At 39.6% G+C, this 22094-nt stretch overlaps 1 protein-coding gene across 6 annotated transcripts in view; it reads right to left on the bottom strand.

Moving 5' to 3' along the window:
• MLLT10 (MLLT10 histone lysine methyltransferase DOT1L cofactor) overlaps window positions 1-22094 on the bottom strand; it is a 248288-nt gene that overhangs the window by 150173 nt on the left and 76021 nt on the right. For all 6 annotated transcript variants that reach the window (XM_082853775.1, XM_082853770.1, XM_082853772.1 and 3 more), the window contains one exon: window positions 7334-7443. In XM_082853775.1, coding sequence (XP_082709901.1) covers window positions 7334-7443 — 110 coding nt within the window. The remainder of the gene's footprint in view (window positions 1-7333; window positions 7444-22094) is intronic.

Genomic DNA, 22094 nt, shown 5'->3' with positions numbered 1-22094 from the left:
ACAACCAGAAAGAATCTCCCTTGGTGGTGCAGGCATGAAGGAGAGGATCAGGTGCCACTGAGGCAAAGATATGAAATCCCATCTCTTGCCCAGACACTACTCTCAAAAGCCCTGAGCGTCTGGGGGATTGGCAGCAAATCCTGTCACACCCAGGGCATAAGTAAAGACCCATGATGGCTAGGAGGACAAAGGAGAAAATCTTTTTCCCCTAAACAAGGGGCAGGAAAAATTCCTGACCCCAGGATCTGTTATCGGAGATCTTCTAACACTTGGGGAGAGACAGGAAGCTGTCTCCCTCCCAAGTCCTTCCACAGATGTAAAGTCTGCCAAAGGCAGGAGGCAATGAATTGGTGAAACCCTGAGGCCCAGATATACAGAGCCCACCAAGGACTGAGGCTGGACCAAAACCACCAAGAAATCAAAAGCCCAAAACATCAAATAATAAACGACAGCAGTCTAGCACTAACAGGTGGGACAAAAGTGTGGTAAAAGGAAGAGCACAGAAAGAAACCAACCTCTGTGGCACCAAATCACCCAATATTCCAGCCCTCAACCTAAACATAAGGTATCATTAGAGGAGGATGAAGGGGCAGGGCCACCCCAATGGACTCAGAAAACAGATCATCAAGCCACAGAGAGAGGTCACACAATGTTACTTCCACCGCACTTTATCAGCCAAAACAAGTTACAGAGCAGCCTAGATACAAGAGATGAGGCATTTACTTTTGGTACGAATGTAAACTGGTGCAGCCACTATGGAAGACAGTATGGAGGTTCCTTAAAAAACTAAAAATAGAGTTAACATATGATCCAGCAATCCCACTCCTGGGCATATATCCAGAGAAAACTATAACTCAAAAAGACACATGCACCCCACTGTTCATATTTACAATAGCCAAGCAGCACTATTTACAATAGCCAAGACATGGAAGCAACATAAATGTCCACCATCGACATATAAATGGATAAAGAACATGTGACACACACACACCCCACATGGGGGATAAATTTGGAATTGGGGATTAACATATACACACTACTATATATAAAATAGGTAAACAACAAGGACCTACTGTATAGCACAGGGAACTATATTCAATATCTTGTAATAACCTATAACAGAGAAGAATCTGAAAAAGCATATATATGTATGTATGTGTATACAGACATAGATATAACTGAATCACTTTACTATACACCTGAAACCAACACAACTTTGTAAATCAACTATACTTCAAGAAAAAAAAATTCTTAATAGCTTTCCACATCTATTCCTTTAGAAAAAAGATAAAGGGAAGTTGGGCTAGCAATTTCTAAGTTTTCCTCTACCGTTATCCTCTTATAGTTCAATGACACCATGTTTTATAGTATTTTTGGTTTGTTTGGTTGGTCTGTTATGATCCTTCCTATACTTATAAACACTCATTCCTTCATGGCCATTCAGTGAATAAAAGCTATTCAAAAGGATAAATCCAGGATATACCCATCATCTGCCAACTACTTTTTATGGAAATTGCAGCTTTCTAAACTAAATGCTTCCTTGACTCTAAAGAACACAAGACCACCCAAAAAAGTTCCCAAATATCTATGTTGCCCCAATCTTCCCATTTCTTAAAAATTATTGAAACGTAATTAAAGGTAACATATGCCACTCACATTTATTAACAAAATGTATATGTTAGTGAAATAAGGAATTGATACAAGAAAATATGAGAGGTCAAAAAATAAAAACAAGAATCTGATGACAAATGGTACAGAAACTGGCCACTGTATATATAATGACGTGGAAATTTTAACAAAATAAGTCAACACAGTGAGTTCTCTGCAACTGGATATACTATACAAATAGTCTAGAAATTTTCCTTTTTTTCTTCTAAATCTTACAGTGTTCCAGCCACACAGGATTTATTATTCTCTGAACTGCCTAGCACCTCCCCTTTGTACCTATTACCCTAATTTATGCTACTTTCTCTGTCTAGAATTATTATTTGATTCTTTCTTCCACAGGTCAAATTTCTTATTATCATGCACAGCCGTTATATAATATCTTTGTGTGCCTTATTCAATTCCTTAGACAAAAATAATCCCTCCTTTCATTATGTTCCATAATACTCTATTCAGATTTTTTATTATTTATAATTTCTTATTATTTTCATACATCGTAGTTATATATTTACTTGACTGTCTAAGTGTCACATGGAGATAAACCCTGTATTTTATGAAACTCTGAACTCTTAGCGTCTAGCACAATGCAAAGCAGGTCCATTTTAAGTGCCCAATACATTTATTAATAATCTCCACATTATCCTTTACTACCACTCATTAAGGACTGATGTATTCCAGGGGAGCTCCCTGGCAGTCCAGTGGTTAGGACTTGGCGTTTTCACTGCCATGGTCCAGGTTCAATCCCTGGTCAGGGAACGCCCCCACACGTCCCCCAAAGAGAAAAAAAAGATTGATGTCTTCCAAAATGCAACAATCCATTTTCCCATTGTTCCTATCATTTCAGAATTCCATGTCCCCTATTAACCATACTGAATATTCACGAACAGAATATTATTCTTTTTAAGGTTAACTATACAGACCAACAACCATAAGAATCCAAGAAACATATAAGGAAAAAATTTGACAGAGAGATACACCATGCTTCTGGAAGGGGAGATGCAATATTCCAAGAAGATCAATTTTTCCCCAAAATAGTATTTCACTGTAGCACCAGTAAAATTAAAATTGTATTGTTACTCTTAAGGTTCATCTAAAAAAAGAAATACATGACAATATTTGTTCTACCATGTACCAAGATGTATTTAAAGCCATAATAATTTAAAACAGTGTGGTAGTAGACTAAGAATAGAAAGACACATCAATGGAACAGAAAAAATGTCAAGAATAGCCAAGAATGTAATAATGATTCAAACAGTATTTCAAATCACTGTGCAAAACATAGATTATTCAATAATAGTGTTGAAAAGGTTGACTAAACCACATGGGAGGGGAAAAATTACACACACATCTCACCATATTCTAAAATTAACTCTAACTGGATAGAAGATTTATACCTAAATTAATTCATTCTGCCTCTATACTCCCTCCCTTACTTCTTGAGTACTTTAGTCTTAAAGCCATGAGGTGGGGCCAAGCATGCTAGCATCTATCCTGGGAAGGAAGGGGCAGGCCAACTCAACTATCAGAGCCCCAGTAGTGTTGGCGCTCATGAGAGTGTTGGGGGCTGGGGTGGAGGTAGTGTCCAAGTGAGTTGTAAGAACCTGAGCAAAGTGAGCAAAGTGAGGGGAGAAGGGGTAGTTCTGGACTGAAGCTGGGTGTCAAACCCCCAAAATGGTTTTAAAAAATAAAGGCAGACATGCAGGGAAGCACCAGCAACCCAGAGTGAGGTCTGAGCCTGAAAATGGTTAGGCTGGCCTCTGTATTATGGGATGGCAGCAACAGAAGATTTGTCAATATAAGAGAGAATGATCAAATAAATATATTGAGGATAATGGGAGTCACGTTTCTCATTGTCTGGCATGAGAGTCATAACACAAAAACAAAAAAACATTAGAATGAACCCTGTGCTGTTGGATTAGGTTTAGGGAAATTACTAGGAAATTCCTAGGAGTTTATGGTTCGATAAATAAATAGATACAAAGACAGACAGATACAGAAATACATATAGATATGTTTGTGTTTAATACATAAATCCATATACTAAATCAGAAGTATCTATGTGACCTCACCAACTTCAAAATATAAAGAAGATATAGATGTGAATGTGCGTTTATCTCTGCATCTATACACACTGAGAGGGTCTGGAAGTAGCAACATCCTAATAGCAATGAGCACACCTAGTGTCCACTTTGGTTTCTAAATACCATTCTCACCTAAAACAAATCAAGGCTCCCTGGAGAAATGTTATTCTAGGGCTAAGACAAGGAATGGTTCAAGATGTGCCTAGAACATACTGTCATGTCAGAAGTAAAGAAGTGCTCAAACAATGACAGAACCATGTCAAAAGACACAGGAACCCACATGAAGAGGTACCACTGGCCAAACCTGAGACAATATGAACATCACAATAAGTGACAGTAATGGGGAATGACCCATTAAAATAAAATATTAACATGTAAGTCAATATTAGTCCATACTAATATAAATAACTGCAGAGTGGAGAAAGCTTTTCCTTAAAATGGAATGCCACCTGATGAATGTAAAAGATGGAATTAGGAAACCACCACTTGCCATCAATCTAATAGACTAATTAAGCAAAGAAACAACAATGAATGCTAAAATTAGTGAGTAAAAGGCACAGGGAACAAGATATTTACATAAAAAGTACTTCCCGGGGCTTCCCTGGTGGCGCAGTGGTTGAGAGTCCGCCTGCCGATGCAGGGGACACAGGTTCGTGCCCCGGTCCAGGAAGATCCCACAGGCCGCGGAGGGCTGGGCCCGTGAGCCATGGCCGCTGAGCCTGCACGTCCGGAGCCTGTGCTCCGCAACGGGAGAGGCCACAACATGAGAGGCCTGCGTACTGCAAAAAAAAAGAAAGTACTTCCCCACAAAATGCTTACTGATTATAAAGGGAATAAAGATTAACCTTCCAGTGGAGAAATCTTGTAGACACTGCCTTAACCAAGTGATCAAGGTAAAATCACCAGTAATGGGAAAAGTTGAAATCATGTACCACCTGACAGGATGCAATGAGAAGAACATAGCATCGTGTCTGTGATATTCCTGCCAAAAACACATAATCTGAATTTAATCATGTGGAAACATTATAAAAATCCATTCTACAAATAACTGGCCTATACCATTCAGAAGTATCAAAGTTATGAGAGTCAGAGAAAGACTGAGTTACTATTCAGGAGACCTAAGAGACAAAAAGCAATCTGTGATCTTTTTGCTATGAAAGGGAAAAAAGAAAACATGAATGAAAATTAGGCAAATAATGATGGGGTCTCTGGATTAGACAGTAATAATGCATAAATGTTAATTTCCTGATTTTGGCTGTATTCTGGTCATGCAGAAGAAAGTCCTTCTTTATAGGAAATACAAACTAAAGCATTCAGAGGTGTCGGTGTTATATGATAAATTACTCTCAGATGGTTTAGGAGAGGAAGAAGTCTTTGTACTATTAATGCAACCTTAATTTAAGTTTGAAATTATTTCAAAATTGAAAGGAAAAAAACAAGTATTTTTAGAAATGAATTTTGAAAGTACTAAAAAAATAGACATTAGTGTAAAGAAAGATTTTCTTTGCATGGCAACAAAGGCAGAAACAATAAAGAGTAGTTGTGTAAATTACATAAAAATTTTAAACTTCAAACTAGAAGAAATTAACCTGCTAGAATACCGACAACAATAAAAACCATCAAGACTTAATGAAAAATAAACAGAAAATGTTAAGTTATGGGCAAAAGCATCCACAGCAAGTATATAAGAATAAAAAATAACATCTCCAATATAAAAAACACTTTGTAAGAAAAAATTAAAACATTACAATATTAAACTGAACGAAGAGCTATTCAAGATCAATTAACAAACATGAATAACCTTTTTAAAAAACTTTAAAATATCTAACCTTACCAATATTCAAAGAAAATCATTCAAACACTAATATTTTTCACTAAAAAGAATAGCAAAGCCTGTTTTAATGGTAATATACAGTGCACTTAACAGGATATAAGATTATGTGCACTCTCACATATAACTAGTGTGATTAATAAATGAGAAACTACATTCTAGAACAACTTCACACAATATATTTACTGAAGCCTCCAAAATGTTCATACTCGTTTACACAGAGATTTGGCTGGTATGTACATGCCAAACACCAAGTGAGGCTCTTCAAGAAGAAGGTGTTCCTAAGGCGTTCCTAATAAATTATATTTTATCAAAACTAATAATACTTTGTATTAGATGCTAAATATCCACTAGAAATAATGGCAAAATATAATTTATTAACAAAAAATGATGTTCAGGGTTATTAAGTTTCAAAAACAGAACAGTATGAGCACTATGATCCAAACTTTTTACAGTTATATAGTATATGTAAAAATGCACACAAAAAAGATTTTAGATGATTTCTGTCTCGCATTTTCCTATTTTTTTATCCATATTTTCCATTTTTTTTTAATAAATACTAACGATCTACATTACAAAATGTTTAGTATTTTGAAACCTTAGGACTGGCTGCAGTGACACTTTCTTCACCAATGGAATAATCAACAGGTACCTTTAGTTAAAAATGGTAACACTATATTTAAAGACACAGTGGTTAATAGAAAAAAATCATCCAATAATATGCAAGAGAATGAAACAATAATATAAATGTACTAAATTAATAAAAAGATACAGGAAAAAAGTGAACATTAACTAAGGTTTTTAAAAAAGGCAACAATAGGGCTTCCCTGGTGGCGCAGTGGTTGAGAGTCCGCCTGCCGATGCAGGGCATGCAGGAGGATCCCACGTGCCGCGGAGCGGCTGGGCCCGTGAACCATGGCCGCTGAGCCTGCGCATCCGGAGCCTGTGCTCCGCAACGGGAGAGGCCACAGCAGTGACAGGCCCACGTACCACCAAAAAAAAAAAAAAAAAGGCAACAATAAAAATCCTATCTCGGGGGAACGAAATAATGTGGAGAGGAGAGATGAGCAAATAATATTCTGTGATAAGACAGGATGTGTAGCATCATAACAAATATTATACCAAATAATGATTAATTCAAATTTAACAGATCCTCAATGTCTGAAAGAACATAAAAGTTAGTAATTCTTAAAGAACAAATCTAAGGACTTCCCTGGTGGTCCAATGGGTAAGACTCTGCGCTCCCAATGCAGGGGGCTTGGGTTCGATCCCTGGTCGGGGAACCAGGCATATATGCATGCTGCGACTAAGAGTTCACATGCCACAACAAAGAAGTCTGCATGCCGCAACTAAGAAGTCCACATGCCGCAACTATAAGATTCCACATACTGTAACTAAAGATCCTGCATGCTGCAACGAAGATCCCAAGTGCCACAACTAAGACCTGGTGCAGCCAAAATAATAAATAAATATTTTTTTAAAAAAAAGAACAAATCTATACAGATTAAAATGTTAGAAGCTTACTTAGGTTAATGTAAAAGGTAATATAGTTTTGTTTGTGTGTGTTTGTTTTGTACTCCTGTGACCTTAATAACATATTTTAATACTTGTAGTTTACCACAGTAATTACACTTTTTCCAAATCAATGGAGGCACTTACTGCTGTAATAAAACAAAATTTAAAAATTCCTTTATACTTCCCAGTTTTAAAACAAAAAAATTATATTCAAACATCAATAAAATAATATCTACTATACCTTATTATAACGATCATGTGGCACAGACTGTAAAACAATTGGTTCCATTGTTGAAACATTGGCAAACTGTACCTCTGGAATATACAGGGCACAAACCACATGAGCCCAACCTAAAAATAAACAAAAATAATGTCATTTTTCAATAAAGCTTTTTCAAAGATAAATTAAATTATTAACTTTATGAACAGGTCCCTTAAATGTCCATTTTAGGAAATGCACAACAAAAACATTAACAAATTATCACTACTGACTGATCATCAAACCACTACTGATAAGACTCTTAGTCGTTTCTCCAGGTAATACACACAGTAACACAAATAAACAGAAACTTTGGGGGGTTTTTTGGCTGTGCCACAAGGCTCGCTGGATGGATCTCAGTTCCCCAACCAGGGACCGAACCCGGGCCACAGCAGTGAAAGCCCAGAATCCTAACCACTGGACCACCAGGAAACTCCCCAAGGGAAAATTTTTTTTTTCTTTTTTGGCTGTGTTGAGCCATCGTTTCTGTGTGAGGGCTTTCTCTTGTTGCAGCGAGAGGGGGCCACTCTTCATCACGGTGAGCGGGTACTCACTGTCGCGGCCTCTCTTGTTGCGGAGCACAAGCTCCAGATGTGCAGGCTCAGTAGTTGTAGCTCACGGGCCTAGCTGCTCCGCGGCATGTGGGATCCTCCCAGACCAGGGCTCGAACCCATGTCCCCTGCAATGGCAGGCAGAACCTCAATCACTGTGCCACCAGGGAAGCCCCCCAAGGGAAATTTTTAATTCAGATGCTGGCACTGACACTTTTCATAAGAGTAAACTGAATAATTCAGATCAATAATTCCTCTGAGAACCACTATAAAAGTATGAAGTTTTGGGACTTCCCTGGTGGTGCAGTGGTTAACAATCCGCCTGCCAATGCAGGGGACATGGGTTCGAGCCCTGGTCAGGGAGGATCCCATATGCTGCGGAGCAACTAAGCCCACGTGCCACAACTACTGAGCCTGTGCTCTAGAGCCCACAAGCCACAACTACTGAGCCCGTGTGCCACAACTACTGAGCCCGTGTGCCACAACTACTGAAGCCCACGTGCCACAACTACTGAAGCCCGGTGCGTAGACCCCTGCTCCGCAACAAGAGAAGCCACTGCAATGAGAAGCTCACACACACAACAAAGAGTAGCCCCTGCTGGCTGCAACTAGAGAAAGCCGGCGCACAGCAACAAAGATCCAACTCATCCAAAAATTAATTAATTGATTAATTAATTTTAAAAGTATGAAGTTTTATAGCTGAAAACCTATAATAAAAATTTTAATACTTTAAATCTTAAATGTCAGTATTAAATTTTTAACTGTTATACAAATGTTGACATTTTAAACACTAATACTAACGATCATTGTTCTACTATTTTAAGATTTCACTTAAAATATATTAACAATTTATCAATTTAAATATTAATATTAAATGCTGTTTCTTTTAATTTTCAAAATGTGACTAAAGGTATCAAAGAGCTGATGTCATAGTAAGGAATTACTGGGCCAAAACTTGAAAAGGATGGAAGTCAAGGGAGTTTAGTACAACTTTTGACCATTTTGTCACCCAGGGGACATTTGCCTATTTCAAAGAAAGCAGCTGAGAGAGTGAAAGGTACTTCTGACAAACTCAGAAGGCTGAAAGTACAGGGATCTACATCCATAGACAACTAAGGGAAAAGAAGAACACTAGTAAATCCCTTCCCTCTTTCAGCGGCAACACTGAGGGGCTGCAAGCCAGGAATGACAATAAACTAAAAGTACATAGGCCCACCCAGAGACTGCAGCTGGGCTTTGATCATCTCAAACTCTGAAATTTGACTCACATAACCCTAAATTACAAGTGCCCCCAGACACCAGACAGAAGCTAATATACATCCTCTTTAGAGAAAAACAATGTCATTTGGCTACAAATAATTTCTAATACTAGTTCATTACCATTTTCGGCACAATGAAAAATACTAAACACATGAGAGTCAAGACAACATGAATGAAAACCAGTAGAAACATGAAGATCAAAACATATTTGTATTTTGGAGTTTCAGATACAGACATTTATAAAAAGTATGTTTATTATGTTCAAATACACACAACACAAAATTTAAAATTTCTTCAAAGAACTGAAAACTCTAAATCAAAAAATTACATAAGTAAAAACAAAAATTATAAAATCAATAAATGGGATTAACAATGGCTGAAAACAGCCATTAGCTGAAAACAGAATTAGAACAACAACAAAATAGGTCAGAAGAAAATATTCAGAACATTAGCACAGAAGTATGAAGAATAGGGCTTCCCTGGTGGCACAGTGGTTGAGAGTCCGCCTGCCGATGCAGGGGACGCGGGTTCGTGCCCCGGTCTGGGAAGATCCCATATGCCACGGAGCGGCTGGACCCGTGAGCCATGGCCGCTGAGCCTGCGCATCCGGAGCCTGTGCTCCACAACGGGAGAGGCCACAACAGTGAGAGGCCCGCGTACCACAAAAAAAAAAAAAAATGAAAAATACAAAAAGACAGGAAACGAAAACAACATGATGGGCAGGCCTAACACACATGTAATTAGAGTCCCAGAGAAATATGAGAGGGAAAAAAATGGTACAAAAGCAATATTTAAAATGATAATAACTGGGACGTCCCTGGTGGTCCAGTGGTAAAGAATCCGCCTTACAGTGCAGGGGACGCGGGTTCAATCCCTGGTCAAGGAACTAAGATCCCACATGCCGTGGGGCAACTAAGCCCACGTGCCACAACTACTGAGTTCATGCGCCTCAACTAGAAAGCCCGTGTGCTGCAAACTACAGAGCCCACACGCTCTGGAGCCCGTGCATCACAACTACAGAGCTCACACGCCCTGGAGCCTGTGTGCCACAACTAGAGAGAAGCCCGCACGCCACAACAAAGAGTCCAAGCAACGCCACGAAAGATCCCGCATGCTTCAACAAAGATCCTGCATGCCTCAATGAAGATCCCGCATGCCGAAACTAAGACCCAACGCAGCCAAAAATAAACACATAAATAGATATAGATAGATAAATAAATAATAAATCTTTTAAAAAATGATAATAACTGAAAACTTTCTAAAACAGAAGAAAGATGGCAAGTCATAGACTGAAGAACCACAATAAATCCCAGGGTAAATAAATATAAATCCACACATAGGCACACTAATAAAACTACAGAAAACCAAAAAGAGAAATAAAAATCTTAATATAACCCAAAGGGAAGTTATCACTAAAAGAACTGGATAAATAACAAAGCCAAAAAATATCTCTAAACAAATTTCCATTAAAGGGAATACCAAACAATTTTCCTCGGGCAGAAAACAATGACCCAAGAAGTAAGCTCCAAGATGAAGGGGAAAATGAAGCATGATAAACATGCAGGTACTTTTGATAGATTATTGGCTGATAAAACAATCATAATACCTCCTTTCACTTAAAATACATATGACTGCTTACATCAAAAGTTAAAATGCTGTCTTGTAAAGTTTTCAATGTGTGTAAAACTATAACAAAGATTGCGGAAGGAGCAGGTAAAAGAAATCTATACAGTTTCAAGGTTTCTACATTTTGTGTGAAGTGGTACACATAGTAGACTGAACTTATTTGTATGAAATTTGTAATCCCTGGAGCAACCACTACACAGATATTAATACTTGTATATATAGAAAGAGATATGGCCCAAAAGGTAATTTAATTTACAATTACATTTAAATGCAATATTAAATAACCGCATTATTAAACTGATTAAAATGCAATGTTAAAAATATTCATTATAATCACAAATAAGGAAGAAAAGAGGGAACAGAAGAATAATAAAATAAGAGAAAAAAATCAAGGCTAAGGAGAAATAGTAGATTGGTCAAGATGGAATAACAAGGACCAAATTTATCCTCCTGCATGAAACAATGCATACCCCACACACTCAAAAAAAAAAAAGGACAAAATAATTTAGACAGTGGTTCTCAAGATACCTGTGTATCAGCTACAGAAAGACAACAATCTCAAAGAGGTAATAGACAAGTGAGGTGAGCCCTCTGTTTGCCCCCTCTTAATGTCTTGAGAGTTCTTCCAGGCCAAGACTCAGGGAGAGAAACTGAGGCCAAGCCCAGGACACTCTCAAAGTATAGGAGATGGGTGAGACCAAGAAAGCTAAAATTGGCAAAGCCAAGTACCAGAAATGAAAGCCCTTCAGAGAGAGAACACTCAAAGACAGAGAAAGAGAAACAGCACTACATGAGTATTAAACAGAGAACATGTGAGTAGAGAAATTACCTGAGGCTGGAAAAAGAACCAGCCAAAAAGATTAGAGCGAACAGTATCCAGCTGGCACAAAGGTCTAGGAACAGTGCCTGTTCCCTGAGCCAGACTGGAAAAACTCCCAACTCACAGGGCTTTCACTGGGTAAAAGACTCATAAAGGTCTTGCCTCAGTAGTGGGAATAAGTACCCCTAGACTGAGCACTGCTCTGGACCCACTGAATAAATCATAAGAGCAGGACCTGAAAAGATCAAACTGTTTCCAAGGAACATAACTGTATTTCAGAACAAAACTCAAGGAGACTTACAGGGATGCAAAAATGTCCAGATTTATGTTAGCAAAAATGGGGGAGAAGGCAGCTCCAAGGGCACATTCCACCACAGAAACATCAAGAAGTCAAGCAGAAACTATCAGAACCAATTTTGTCAGGACTCTGGGAAAGAAAGTGAAAGGTTTGCAGCAACCAAGCAAACGCTCAGTCAGAAAAAAGCAACTTAAAAATGGCAGGAAAGGGCTTCCCCGGTGGTGCAGTGGTTGAGAGTCCGCCTGCCGATGCAGGGGACACGAGTTCGTGCCTCGGTCTGGGAAGATCCCACATGCTGTGGAGCGGCTGGGCCCGTGAGCCATGGCCACTGAGGCTGCGCGTCCGGAGCCTGTGCTCCACAACGGGAGAGGCCACAACAGTGAGAGGCCCGCGTACAGCAAAAAAAAAAAAAAAAAAAAGGCAGGAAAGTGGGGAGTTCCCTTGAGGTCCAGCGGTTAGGACTCAAGTGCTCTCACTGCCATGGGCCCAAGTTCAGTCCTTGGTCAGGGAACTAAGATCCCGCAATCCACGCAGCGCACCCCCCCCCCAAAAAAAAAGGCAGGAAAGCTTTGGGAATTTTTACTTTCCCTTGACCCATGGATTCAGCAGAGGTCTTGAAGATAGCATCTTGTATTCCCAGTGAAGAACCCCAGCTTCTGGTTTCAGAAGGAGCAGAGCAGACTTTATTTGCAAAGAATTGTGTTTCTGTAAAGTGTCTGTTGGCTACTGAAGAACTGACACAACATGCTTATTCTTTTGACAAGCTCAGAACTCACTCAGGGCAGAAAAGTGGTGGGTATCCTCAAATCACTGTAAGGCAGACAAAATACCCACAGGTCCCTGGGGCGAAAGATCATGGTTCAAGCAAATAACCTAGTGCCAAGAGCCTAAGAGGAAAAGCTGGGGACAAAGTTTCTCTTGGAAATTGGGGCACTGGAAAGTGTCTGTTCATTCTAGGGAATTTAGACAGCACCACATGCCCAGGGCAGGATGCATATTCCTAAAAGACCTGATGAGACACTAACCTTTCATCTCTGGTCTATCTCCTGGTACAGGGCAAGTAGGGAGTGAAGGCTAAGTAAGGGAGAGTGGTAAGAAGACTGGCTAGCCACTGAAGGAACAGTCCTAGCACAGAGCCAATCTGCAAAGACTGGAAGAGGTGTTGCTTTTTTCCTTTTTTTTTTTTTTTTCTTTTTGATTCTCCCTCTCTCTCGCTATTTTGGCACCTGGTATTCAAGCAAAACTCTGTCAAAAAACTAGTTGAACACAAACTACAGAAACAGACTTTAGAGAACAAAGTGACAAAAAATGTACACTTTTTTAAAAATTACATAGAAGACCACTAAAAAGGCAAATAACTGCAGCATACAGCAAGCAACATAATTAAACCGTGAGTAAAGAACCCACTTTCCAGAGTTACCATATCATAATATTCAGTACATCCAGTTTTCAAGAGAGTTACAAAGCATGCAAAGAAAAAGAAAGTACAGCCCATTCACAGGAGAACTGAAGAGAATCTGTCTCTGTAGAAGCACAGACATTTAGTGCAGACTTTAAATCAACTGTCTTAGATCTGCTCAAAGATAAAGGAGAGCAAGGTCAAGGAGCTAAAGGACACCAGGACAATGATGTCTCAACAGAGAATCAACAGTCATTTCAAAAAGGAACCAAACAGAGACACTGACATTGAAAATTGTAATAACCAGAATGAAAACTACACTAGAGGGTCTCAACAACAGATGTGAGTAGGTAAAGAAAAAAACTCAGTAAACTTAAAGGTAGACCAATTGAAATTATCCAGTTTCAGGATCATTTAAAAAAGGGGAGCAGAGGAGTTCCTACGAAACCTGTAGGACACAATCATGCCTACTAACATACAAACAATGGGAATCCCAGAAGAAAAGGAAAAAGAGGAACAGAGAAAATATTTTAAGAAATATTGGCCAAAAACTTCCGAATTAGATAATTACGTGAATCTACACATTCAAGAGGCTCAAGAAACCACGAGAAGAATAAACACAAAGAGATCTGCACTGAGATAAAATAATAATCACTGCTAAAAGCCAAGAAAAAAGAGAATCTTTAAAAGATTAACAGAAAAGCAACTTGTCACATACAAAGAATCCTCAGTAAGATTAAACAACAAATTTCTCACTGAATTCAACAGGGGCCATTAGGGTGTGTACAATGACATTTTTAAATTTGTGAAAGAAAAAAACCTGTCACCCAAGAATTCTAAATCAAGCAAAGCTATCCCTCAAATATGGAAAAAGACAGACATTCCCAACGAAACAGAAGGTGAGGGAATCTGTTGCTAAGAGACCTGCCCTACAAGAAATTGGAAAGGGGGTCCTTCTGGCTAAACGAAAGAACACTAGACAGTAACTAAAAGCCGTACCAAAAAAAAATTTTTAACGCCAGTAAAAGTTAAATATAGGTAAAAATTAAAGCCAGCATTATGATAGTTTTGATTTGTAACTCTTCTTTATATTTCCTGCATGGTTTAAAAGACAAATGCATGAAAAAAATAACTATATGTCTATGTTAATGGGCACATGATATGTATAAAGACACAAATTTTGAAAAAACAATAGAAAGGTGGGGGAATGTGAGCAGAATTTTTTGTATGCTACTGAAGCTAAGTTGGTATCAATTCAAAGTGGGACTTCCCTGGTGGCGCAGTGGTTAAGAATCCGGCTGCCAATGCAGGGGGCACGGGTTCAAACCCTGGTCTGGGAAGATCCTGCGTGTCACGGAGCAACTAAGCCCGTAAGCCACAACTACTGAGCCCGTGCTCTAGAGCCCACAACCCACAACTAGTGAGCCCACACACCACAACTATTGAAGCCTGCATGCCCTAGAGCCCATGCATCACAACTACTGAAGTCCATGCGCTCTAAGGCCTGCATGCCACAACTACTGAAGCCCACATGCTGCAACTACTGAAGCCTATACGGCTAGAGCCCGTGCTCCGCAACGAGAAGCCACCACAATGAGAAGCCCGTGCAATGCAACGAAGAGTAGCCCCCACTCACCACAACTAGAGAAAGCCCACGCACAGCAACGAAGACCCAACGCAGCCAAAAATAATTTTTTTTAAGAAATTCAAAGTTATTACAGATTTAGGATGTTAATTGTAATCCTCATAGAAACCAGCAAGAAAATGAAGTTGGCCCTTGTAAAACACAGGTTTGAACTGTGCAGGTCCACTTACATGCAATTTGTCCATAGTAAATACTACAGTACTACACAATCCAGAGTTTGTTGAATCCGTGGACGTGGAACCTTGGATATGGAGGAATCACATATATATAGAGGGCCAACTATACATTATACTTGGATTTTTGACTACACAGTGGGTCAGTGCCCCTATCTCCCATGTTGTTCAAAGGTCAACTGTGCCTTAAAAATATACACAAAAGAAAAGGAAGGCGGGGGACTTCCCTGGTGGTCCAGTGGTAAAGAATCCACCTTGCAATGCAGGGGACATGGGTTCAATCCCTGGTCAGGGAACTAAGATCCCACATAATGTGGGGCAACTAAGCCCACACGCCACAGCTACTGAGCTTGCACGTCTCAACTTACAGCCCACGTGCCACAAACTACAGAGCCTATGTGCTCTGGAACCTGCACAACACAACGACAGAGCCCACACGCCCTGGAGCCTGCGAGCCCCAACTAGAGAAGAGAAAACCCGCACACCACAACTAGAGAGAAGCCCGCGCACCACAACAAAGAGCCCTCACGCCGCAACGAAAGATCCCATGTGCCTCAACAAAGATCCCACATGCTACAACTAAGACCCAACGCAGCCTAAAATAAATCTTAAAATAAAAAAAAAAAAAAAGGAAGGCAGGACTTCCCTGGTGTTCCAGTGGTTAAGACTCCACACTTCCACTTCAGGGGGCACGGGTTCAATCCCTGGTCAGGGAACTAAGATCCCGCATGCTGGGGGAGGAAATGAAAAAAAGAAAGAAAGAAAGAAATGAAAATAAAAGAAAAAAAAAAGGAAGGCAATCAAAAGGACACAAAGCCAAAAAAATTAATTTAAGAAAAAAGGCAGTATTGGAGAAATAGAAGAACAAAGGGGGGCATAAAACGTACAGGAAAAATAGTAAAATGGCATAAATTATCAGTATCTACTTTAAATGGAAACGGGTTAAACTATCCCGTCAAAAACAAGAGAGAGAGATTGGCTAAGTGAATTAAGAATACGCTCCAGGGCTTCCCTGGTGGCGCAGTGGTTGAGAGTCCGCCTGCCGATGCTGGGGACATGGGTTCGTGCCCCAGTCCGGGAGGATCCCACATGCCGTGGAGCGGCTGGGCCCATGAGCCATGGCTGCTGAGCCTGCGTGTCCAGAGCCTGTGCTCCACAACGGGAGAAGCCACAACGGGAGAGGCCACAACGGTGAGAGGCCCGTGCACCACAAAAAAAAAACAAAAAAAAAACACAATGCTCCAACTATACAGGCATACCTCATTTTACTGCTCTTCACAGATGTTGCATTTTTTTATAAATTGAAGGTCTGTGGCAATTCTGCATCAAGCAAGTCTACTGGCACCATTTTTCCAACATTTGCTTGCTTCATGTCTCTTTGTCACATTTTGTAATTTTCGCAATATCTCAGCTTTTTCGTTATTATATTTGTCATAGTATCCATGATCAGTGATGTTTGACGTTACTATTTAATTGTTTTGGGGTGCCACACCCATTCACAACAGCAAATTTAATTCAACAAATGTTGTATGTTCTGACTGTTCCATTGACCAGCTGTTCCCCTATCTCTCTCCCTCTCCTCAGACCTCCCTATTCCAAGACACAACAATACTGAAATTGTGTTCAATTCAAGTAGTGTTTAAGCGAAAGGAAGAATTGCGCATCTCTCACTTTAAATCAAAAGCTAAAAATGATTAAGCTCAGTGAGGAAGGCATGTCAAAAGCCAAGGGAGGCTGAAAGCTAGGCCTCTTGTACCAAAGAGCCAGCTATGTTGTGAATGCAAAGGAAAAATTCCTAAAGAAAATTAAAAGTGACACTATTGTGAACACACAAATGATAAGAAAACAAAACACCCTTATTGTTGATATGGAGAAAGTTTCAGGAGTCTGGATAGAAGATCAAGCCAGCCACAACAAAGCCAAATGCAGAGCAAGGCCTTAATTCTCTTCAATTCTAAGAAGACTGAGAGAGATGAGGAAGCTGCAGAAGAAATGTATAAAGCTAGCAGAGTTTGTTTCATGAGGTTTAAGGAATGAAGCTGCCTCCGTAACATCAAAGTGCAAGGTGAAGCAGCAAGTGCTGATACAGAAGCTACAGCAAGTTATCCAGAAGAGCTAGCGGAGATAATTAATGAAGGTTGCTACACTAAACAACAGATTTTCAATGTAGATGAAACAGCCTTCAATTGGAAGATGATATCAAGGAGTTTCATAGCTAGAGAAGCCAATGTCTGGCTTCAATGTTTCCAGGGCCCTGACAACACCCCCGACTATCTTACTAGGCACTACTGCAGCTGGTGACTTAAAGTTGAAGCCAATGCTCATTTAGTACTTCAAAACTCCTAGAATCCTTAAGAATTATGCTAAATCTACTCTGTCTATGCTCTAAAAATGGAACAACAAATCCTGGACGACTGTACATCTGTTTACAACATGGGTTACTGAATATTTTAAGCCCACAGTTGAGATCTACTGCTCAGAAAGAAGATTCCTTCCAATATAATACTGCTCAATGACAATGTACCTCATCACCCAAGAACGCTAATGGAGATGTACAATGAGTTTTATGTTGCTTTCAGGCCTGTTAACATATTTTCCATTCTGCAGCCTATGGATCAAACAATAATTTCAAAGTTTTAAAAATTAAGAAGTAAATTTTGTAAGGTTAGAGAGAAGAGTCAAGATGACAGTGTGGGAAGATGCAGAGCGCGCATCTCCCCGCAACTGGGGCACTTGCCAGACACCAGTGGGGGACCCTGATGCCCAAGGAGACAGGAAGAACCCCCAAGAAAACCGGTAGGATGTGGGGGCACTGAGGGGGGAGGAGAAGTGGAGGCCGGACAGGACCGGCACCCCTGAGGGGTGGCTGAGAGGGGGAAGGGTATCCACGTCTGGAGGGACCCTCAGGGGCTCGGATCAGGGGGCAACAGGCCCAGCATTTCCCCTGCCCAATTAGCCAGGGATGTTTGCCCGTCTCGGGCTAGGCCGGGTCCTATGCTCTCAAAGGTCCCCGCTGGGCTGGGTTGGCCCTGGGGACATAGGAGGAAGGCTGGGGAGATGTGGAGAGGCAGGCGCAAGGGGCCCTCCATGACTGTAGGATCAGGAGAGGAAGGCGTCTACCCCATCCACTCAAGCCAGAAAGCCTTCTGGGCTCCCAGGTGGGGTCCCCCAGCCTCTGAGACCAGAGGCAGGAGGCATGCCTGGGCCCCTTCTGTTCTGTTGAGCCTAAGCCACCCCCCCCACACACACACACACCCCGGGCCTTTTCCACCCCTGTGGGTACTAAGCATACACCCCGCCCACCACCCAAACCTCACCCCTGCTACGGCCCCGCCCTCCAAAGCCAAGGCCTTTTCCACCTTTCTTACTTTTTTTTTTCCCTCCTCTTTTTTACTATCGTGGTTCTCTTTTACCTTTTGGTTGTTCTTTCACTTATATCTTTATTTTTGTATTTTTTTAACATAGGTGTTAGTTCCCTAGTCTAATTTTATTTTTCACTTTGTTATTGTTATCCTTACTTTATCCCCCCCACCCGGCCAGCACGACTTGCGGGATCTGATTTCACAGCAGAAACTCTATAAGCCAGAAGGGAGTGGCATGATACACTTACAGTGATGAAAGGGAAGAACCTACAACCAAGATTACTCTACCCGACAAGGATCTCATTCAAGATCTCATTCAGATTGTCTCTTTCTTACAGACAAGCAAAAGCTAAGAGAATTCAGCACCACCAAACCAGCTCTACAACAAATGCTAAAGGAACTTCTCTAAGTGGGAAACACAAGAGAAAAAAAGCACCTACAAAAATAAACGCAAAACGATTAAGAAAATGGTCATAGGAACATACATATTGATAATTACCTTAAGCGTGAATGGATTAAATGCTCCAACCAAAAGACACAGGCTTGCTGAATGGATACAAAAACAAGACCCATATATATGCTGTCTACAAGACACCCACTTCAGACCTAGGAAAACACACAGACTGAAAGTGAGGTGATGGAAAAAGATATTCCATGCACATGGAAATCAAAAGAAAGCTGGAGTAGCAACACTCATATCAGATAAAATAGACTTTAACACAAAGAATGCTACAAGAGACAAGGAAGTACACTACATAATGATCAAGGGATCAACCCAAGAAGAAGATATAAGTATAAATATATATGCACCCAACATAGGAGCACCTCAATACATAAGGCAACTGCTAACAGCTATAAAAGAGGAAACCGACAGTGACACAATAATAGTGGGAGACTTTAACACCTCACTTACACCAATGGACAGATCCAAACAGAAAATTAATAAGGAAACACAAGCTTTAAATGACACAATAGACAAGATAGATTTAATTGATATTTATAGGACATTCCATCCAAAAACAGCATATAACACTTTCTTCTCAACTGTGCATGGGAACATTCTCCAGGATAGATCACATCTTAGGTCACAAATCAAGCCTCAGTAAATTTAAGAAAACTGAAATCATATCAAGCATCTTTTCTAACCACAACGCTATGAGATTAGAAATCAATTACACGGGAAAAAACGTAAAAAACACAAACACATGGAAGCTAAACAATACGTTACTGAATAACCAAGCGATCACTGAAGAAATCAAAGAGGAAATCAAAAAACACCTAGAGACAAATGACAATGAAAACACGACGATCCAAAACCTATGGGATGCAGCAAAAGAAGTTCTAAGAGAGAAGTTTATAGCAATAAAATCCTACCTCAAGAAACAAGAAATATCTCAAATAAACAACCTAACCTTACACCTAAGCAACTAGAGAAAGAACAAACAAAACCCAAAGCTAGCAGAAGGAAAGAAATCATAAAGATCAGAGCAGAAATAAATGAAACAGAAACAAAGAAAACAATAGCAAAGATCAATAAAACCAAAAGCTTGTTCTTTGAGAAGATAAACAAAATTGATAAAACATTAGCCAAACTCATCAAGAAAAAGAGGGAGAGGACTGAAATCAATAAAATTAGAAATGAAAAAGAAGTTACAACAGACACCGCAGAAATACAAAGCATCCTAAGAGACAACTACAAGCAACTCTATGCCAATAAAATGGACAACCTGGAAGAAATGGACAAATTCTTAGAAAGGTGTAACCTCCCATGACTGAAACAGGAAGAAATAGAAAATATGAACAGACCAATCACAAGAATGAAATTGAAACTGTGATTTAAAATCTTCCAACAAACAAAAGTCCAGGACCAGATGGCTTCACAGGTGAATTCTATCAAACATTTAGAGAAGAGCTAACACCCATCCTTCTCAAACTCTTCCAAAAAATTGCAGAGGAAGGAACACTCCCAAACTCATTTTATGAGGCCACCATCACCCTGATACCAAAACCAGACAAAGATACTACAAGAAAAGATAATTACAGACAAATATCACTGATGAATATAGATGCAAAAATCCTCAACAAAATACTAGCAAACAGAATCCAACAACACATTAAAAGGATCATACACCATGATCATGTGGGATTTATCCCAGGGATGCAAGGATTCTTCAATATATGCAAATCAATCAATGTGATACATCATATTAACAAATTTAAGAATAAAAACCACATGATCATCTCAATAGATGCAGAAAAAGCTTTTGACAAAATTCAGCACCCATTTATGATAAAAAATCTCCAGAAAGTGGGCACAGAGGGAACCTACCTCAACATAAGAAAGGCCATATATGACAAACGCACAGCAAACATCATTCTCAATGGTGAAAAACTGAAAGCATTTCCTCTAAGATCAGGAACAAGACAAGGATGTCCACTCTCACCACTATCATTCAACATAGTTTTGGAAGTCCTAGCCATAGGCAATCAGAGAAGAAAAAGAAATAAAAGGAATACAAATTGGAAAAGAAGAAGTAAAACTGTCACCCTTTGCAGATGACATGATACTATACATAGAGAATCCGAAAGATGCCACCAGAAACTACTAGAGCTAATCAATGAATTCGGTAAAGTTGCAGGATACAAAATTAATGCACAGAAATCTCCTGCATTCCTATACACTAATGATGAAAAATCTGAAAGAGAAATTAAAAACACTCCCATTTACCATTGCAACAAAAGAATAAAATACCTAGGAATAAACCTACCTAGGGGGACAAAAGACCTGTATGCAGATAATTATAAGACACTGATGAAAGAAATTAAAGATGATACCAACAGAAGGAGAGATATACCATGTTCTTGGATAGGAAGAATCAATATTGTGAAAATGACTATACTACCCAAAGCAATCTACAGATTCAATGCAATCCGTATCCAATTACCAATGGCATTTTTTACGGAACAAGAACAAAAAAAAATCTCAAAATCTGTATGGATACACAAAAGACCCCAAATAGCCAAAGCAGTCTTGAGGGAAAAAAACAGAGCTGGAGGAATCAGACTCCCTGACTTCAGACTATACTACAAAGCTACAGTAATCAAGACAATATGGTACTGGCACAAAAACAGAAACATAGATCAATGGAACAAGATAGAAAGCCCAGAGATAAACCCACGCACCTATGGTCAACTAATCTATGACAAAGGAGGCAAGGATATACAATGGAGAAAAGACAGCCTCTTCAACAAGTGGTGCTGGGAAAAATGGACAGCTACATGTGAAAGAAAGAAATTAGAACACTCCCTAACACCATACACAAAAATAAACTCAAAATGGATTAGAAACCTAAATGTAAGACCAGACACTATAAAATTCTTAGAGGAAAACATAGGAAGAACACTCTTTGACATAAATCACAGCAAGATCTTTTTTGATCCACCTCCTAGAGTAATGGAAATAAAAACAAAAATAAACAAATGGGACCTAATGCAATTTAAAAGCTTTTGCACAGCAAAGGAAACCATAATCAAGACAAAAAGACAACCCTCAGAATGGGAGAAAATATTTGCAAACGAATCAACGGACAAAGGAGTAATCTCCAAAAT

This window comes from Leucopleurus acutus, assembly GCF_964270905.1.
Source record: "Leucopleurus acutus genome assembly, chromosome: 1".
Classification (NCBI taxonomy): Eukaryota; Metazoa; Chordata; class Mammalia; order Artiodactyla; family Delphinidae; genus Leucopleurus; species Leucopleurus acutus.
The sequence above is the reverse complement of the archived record's forward strand: the minus strand, read 5'-3'. Positions and strand labels throughout refer to the sequence as shown.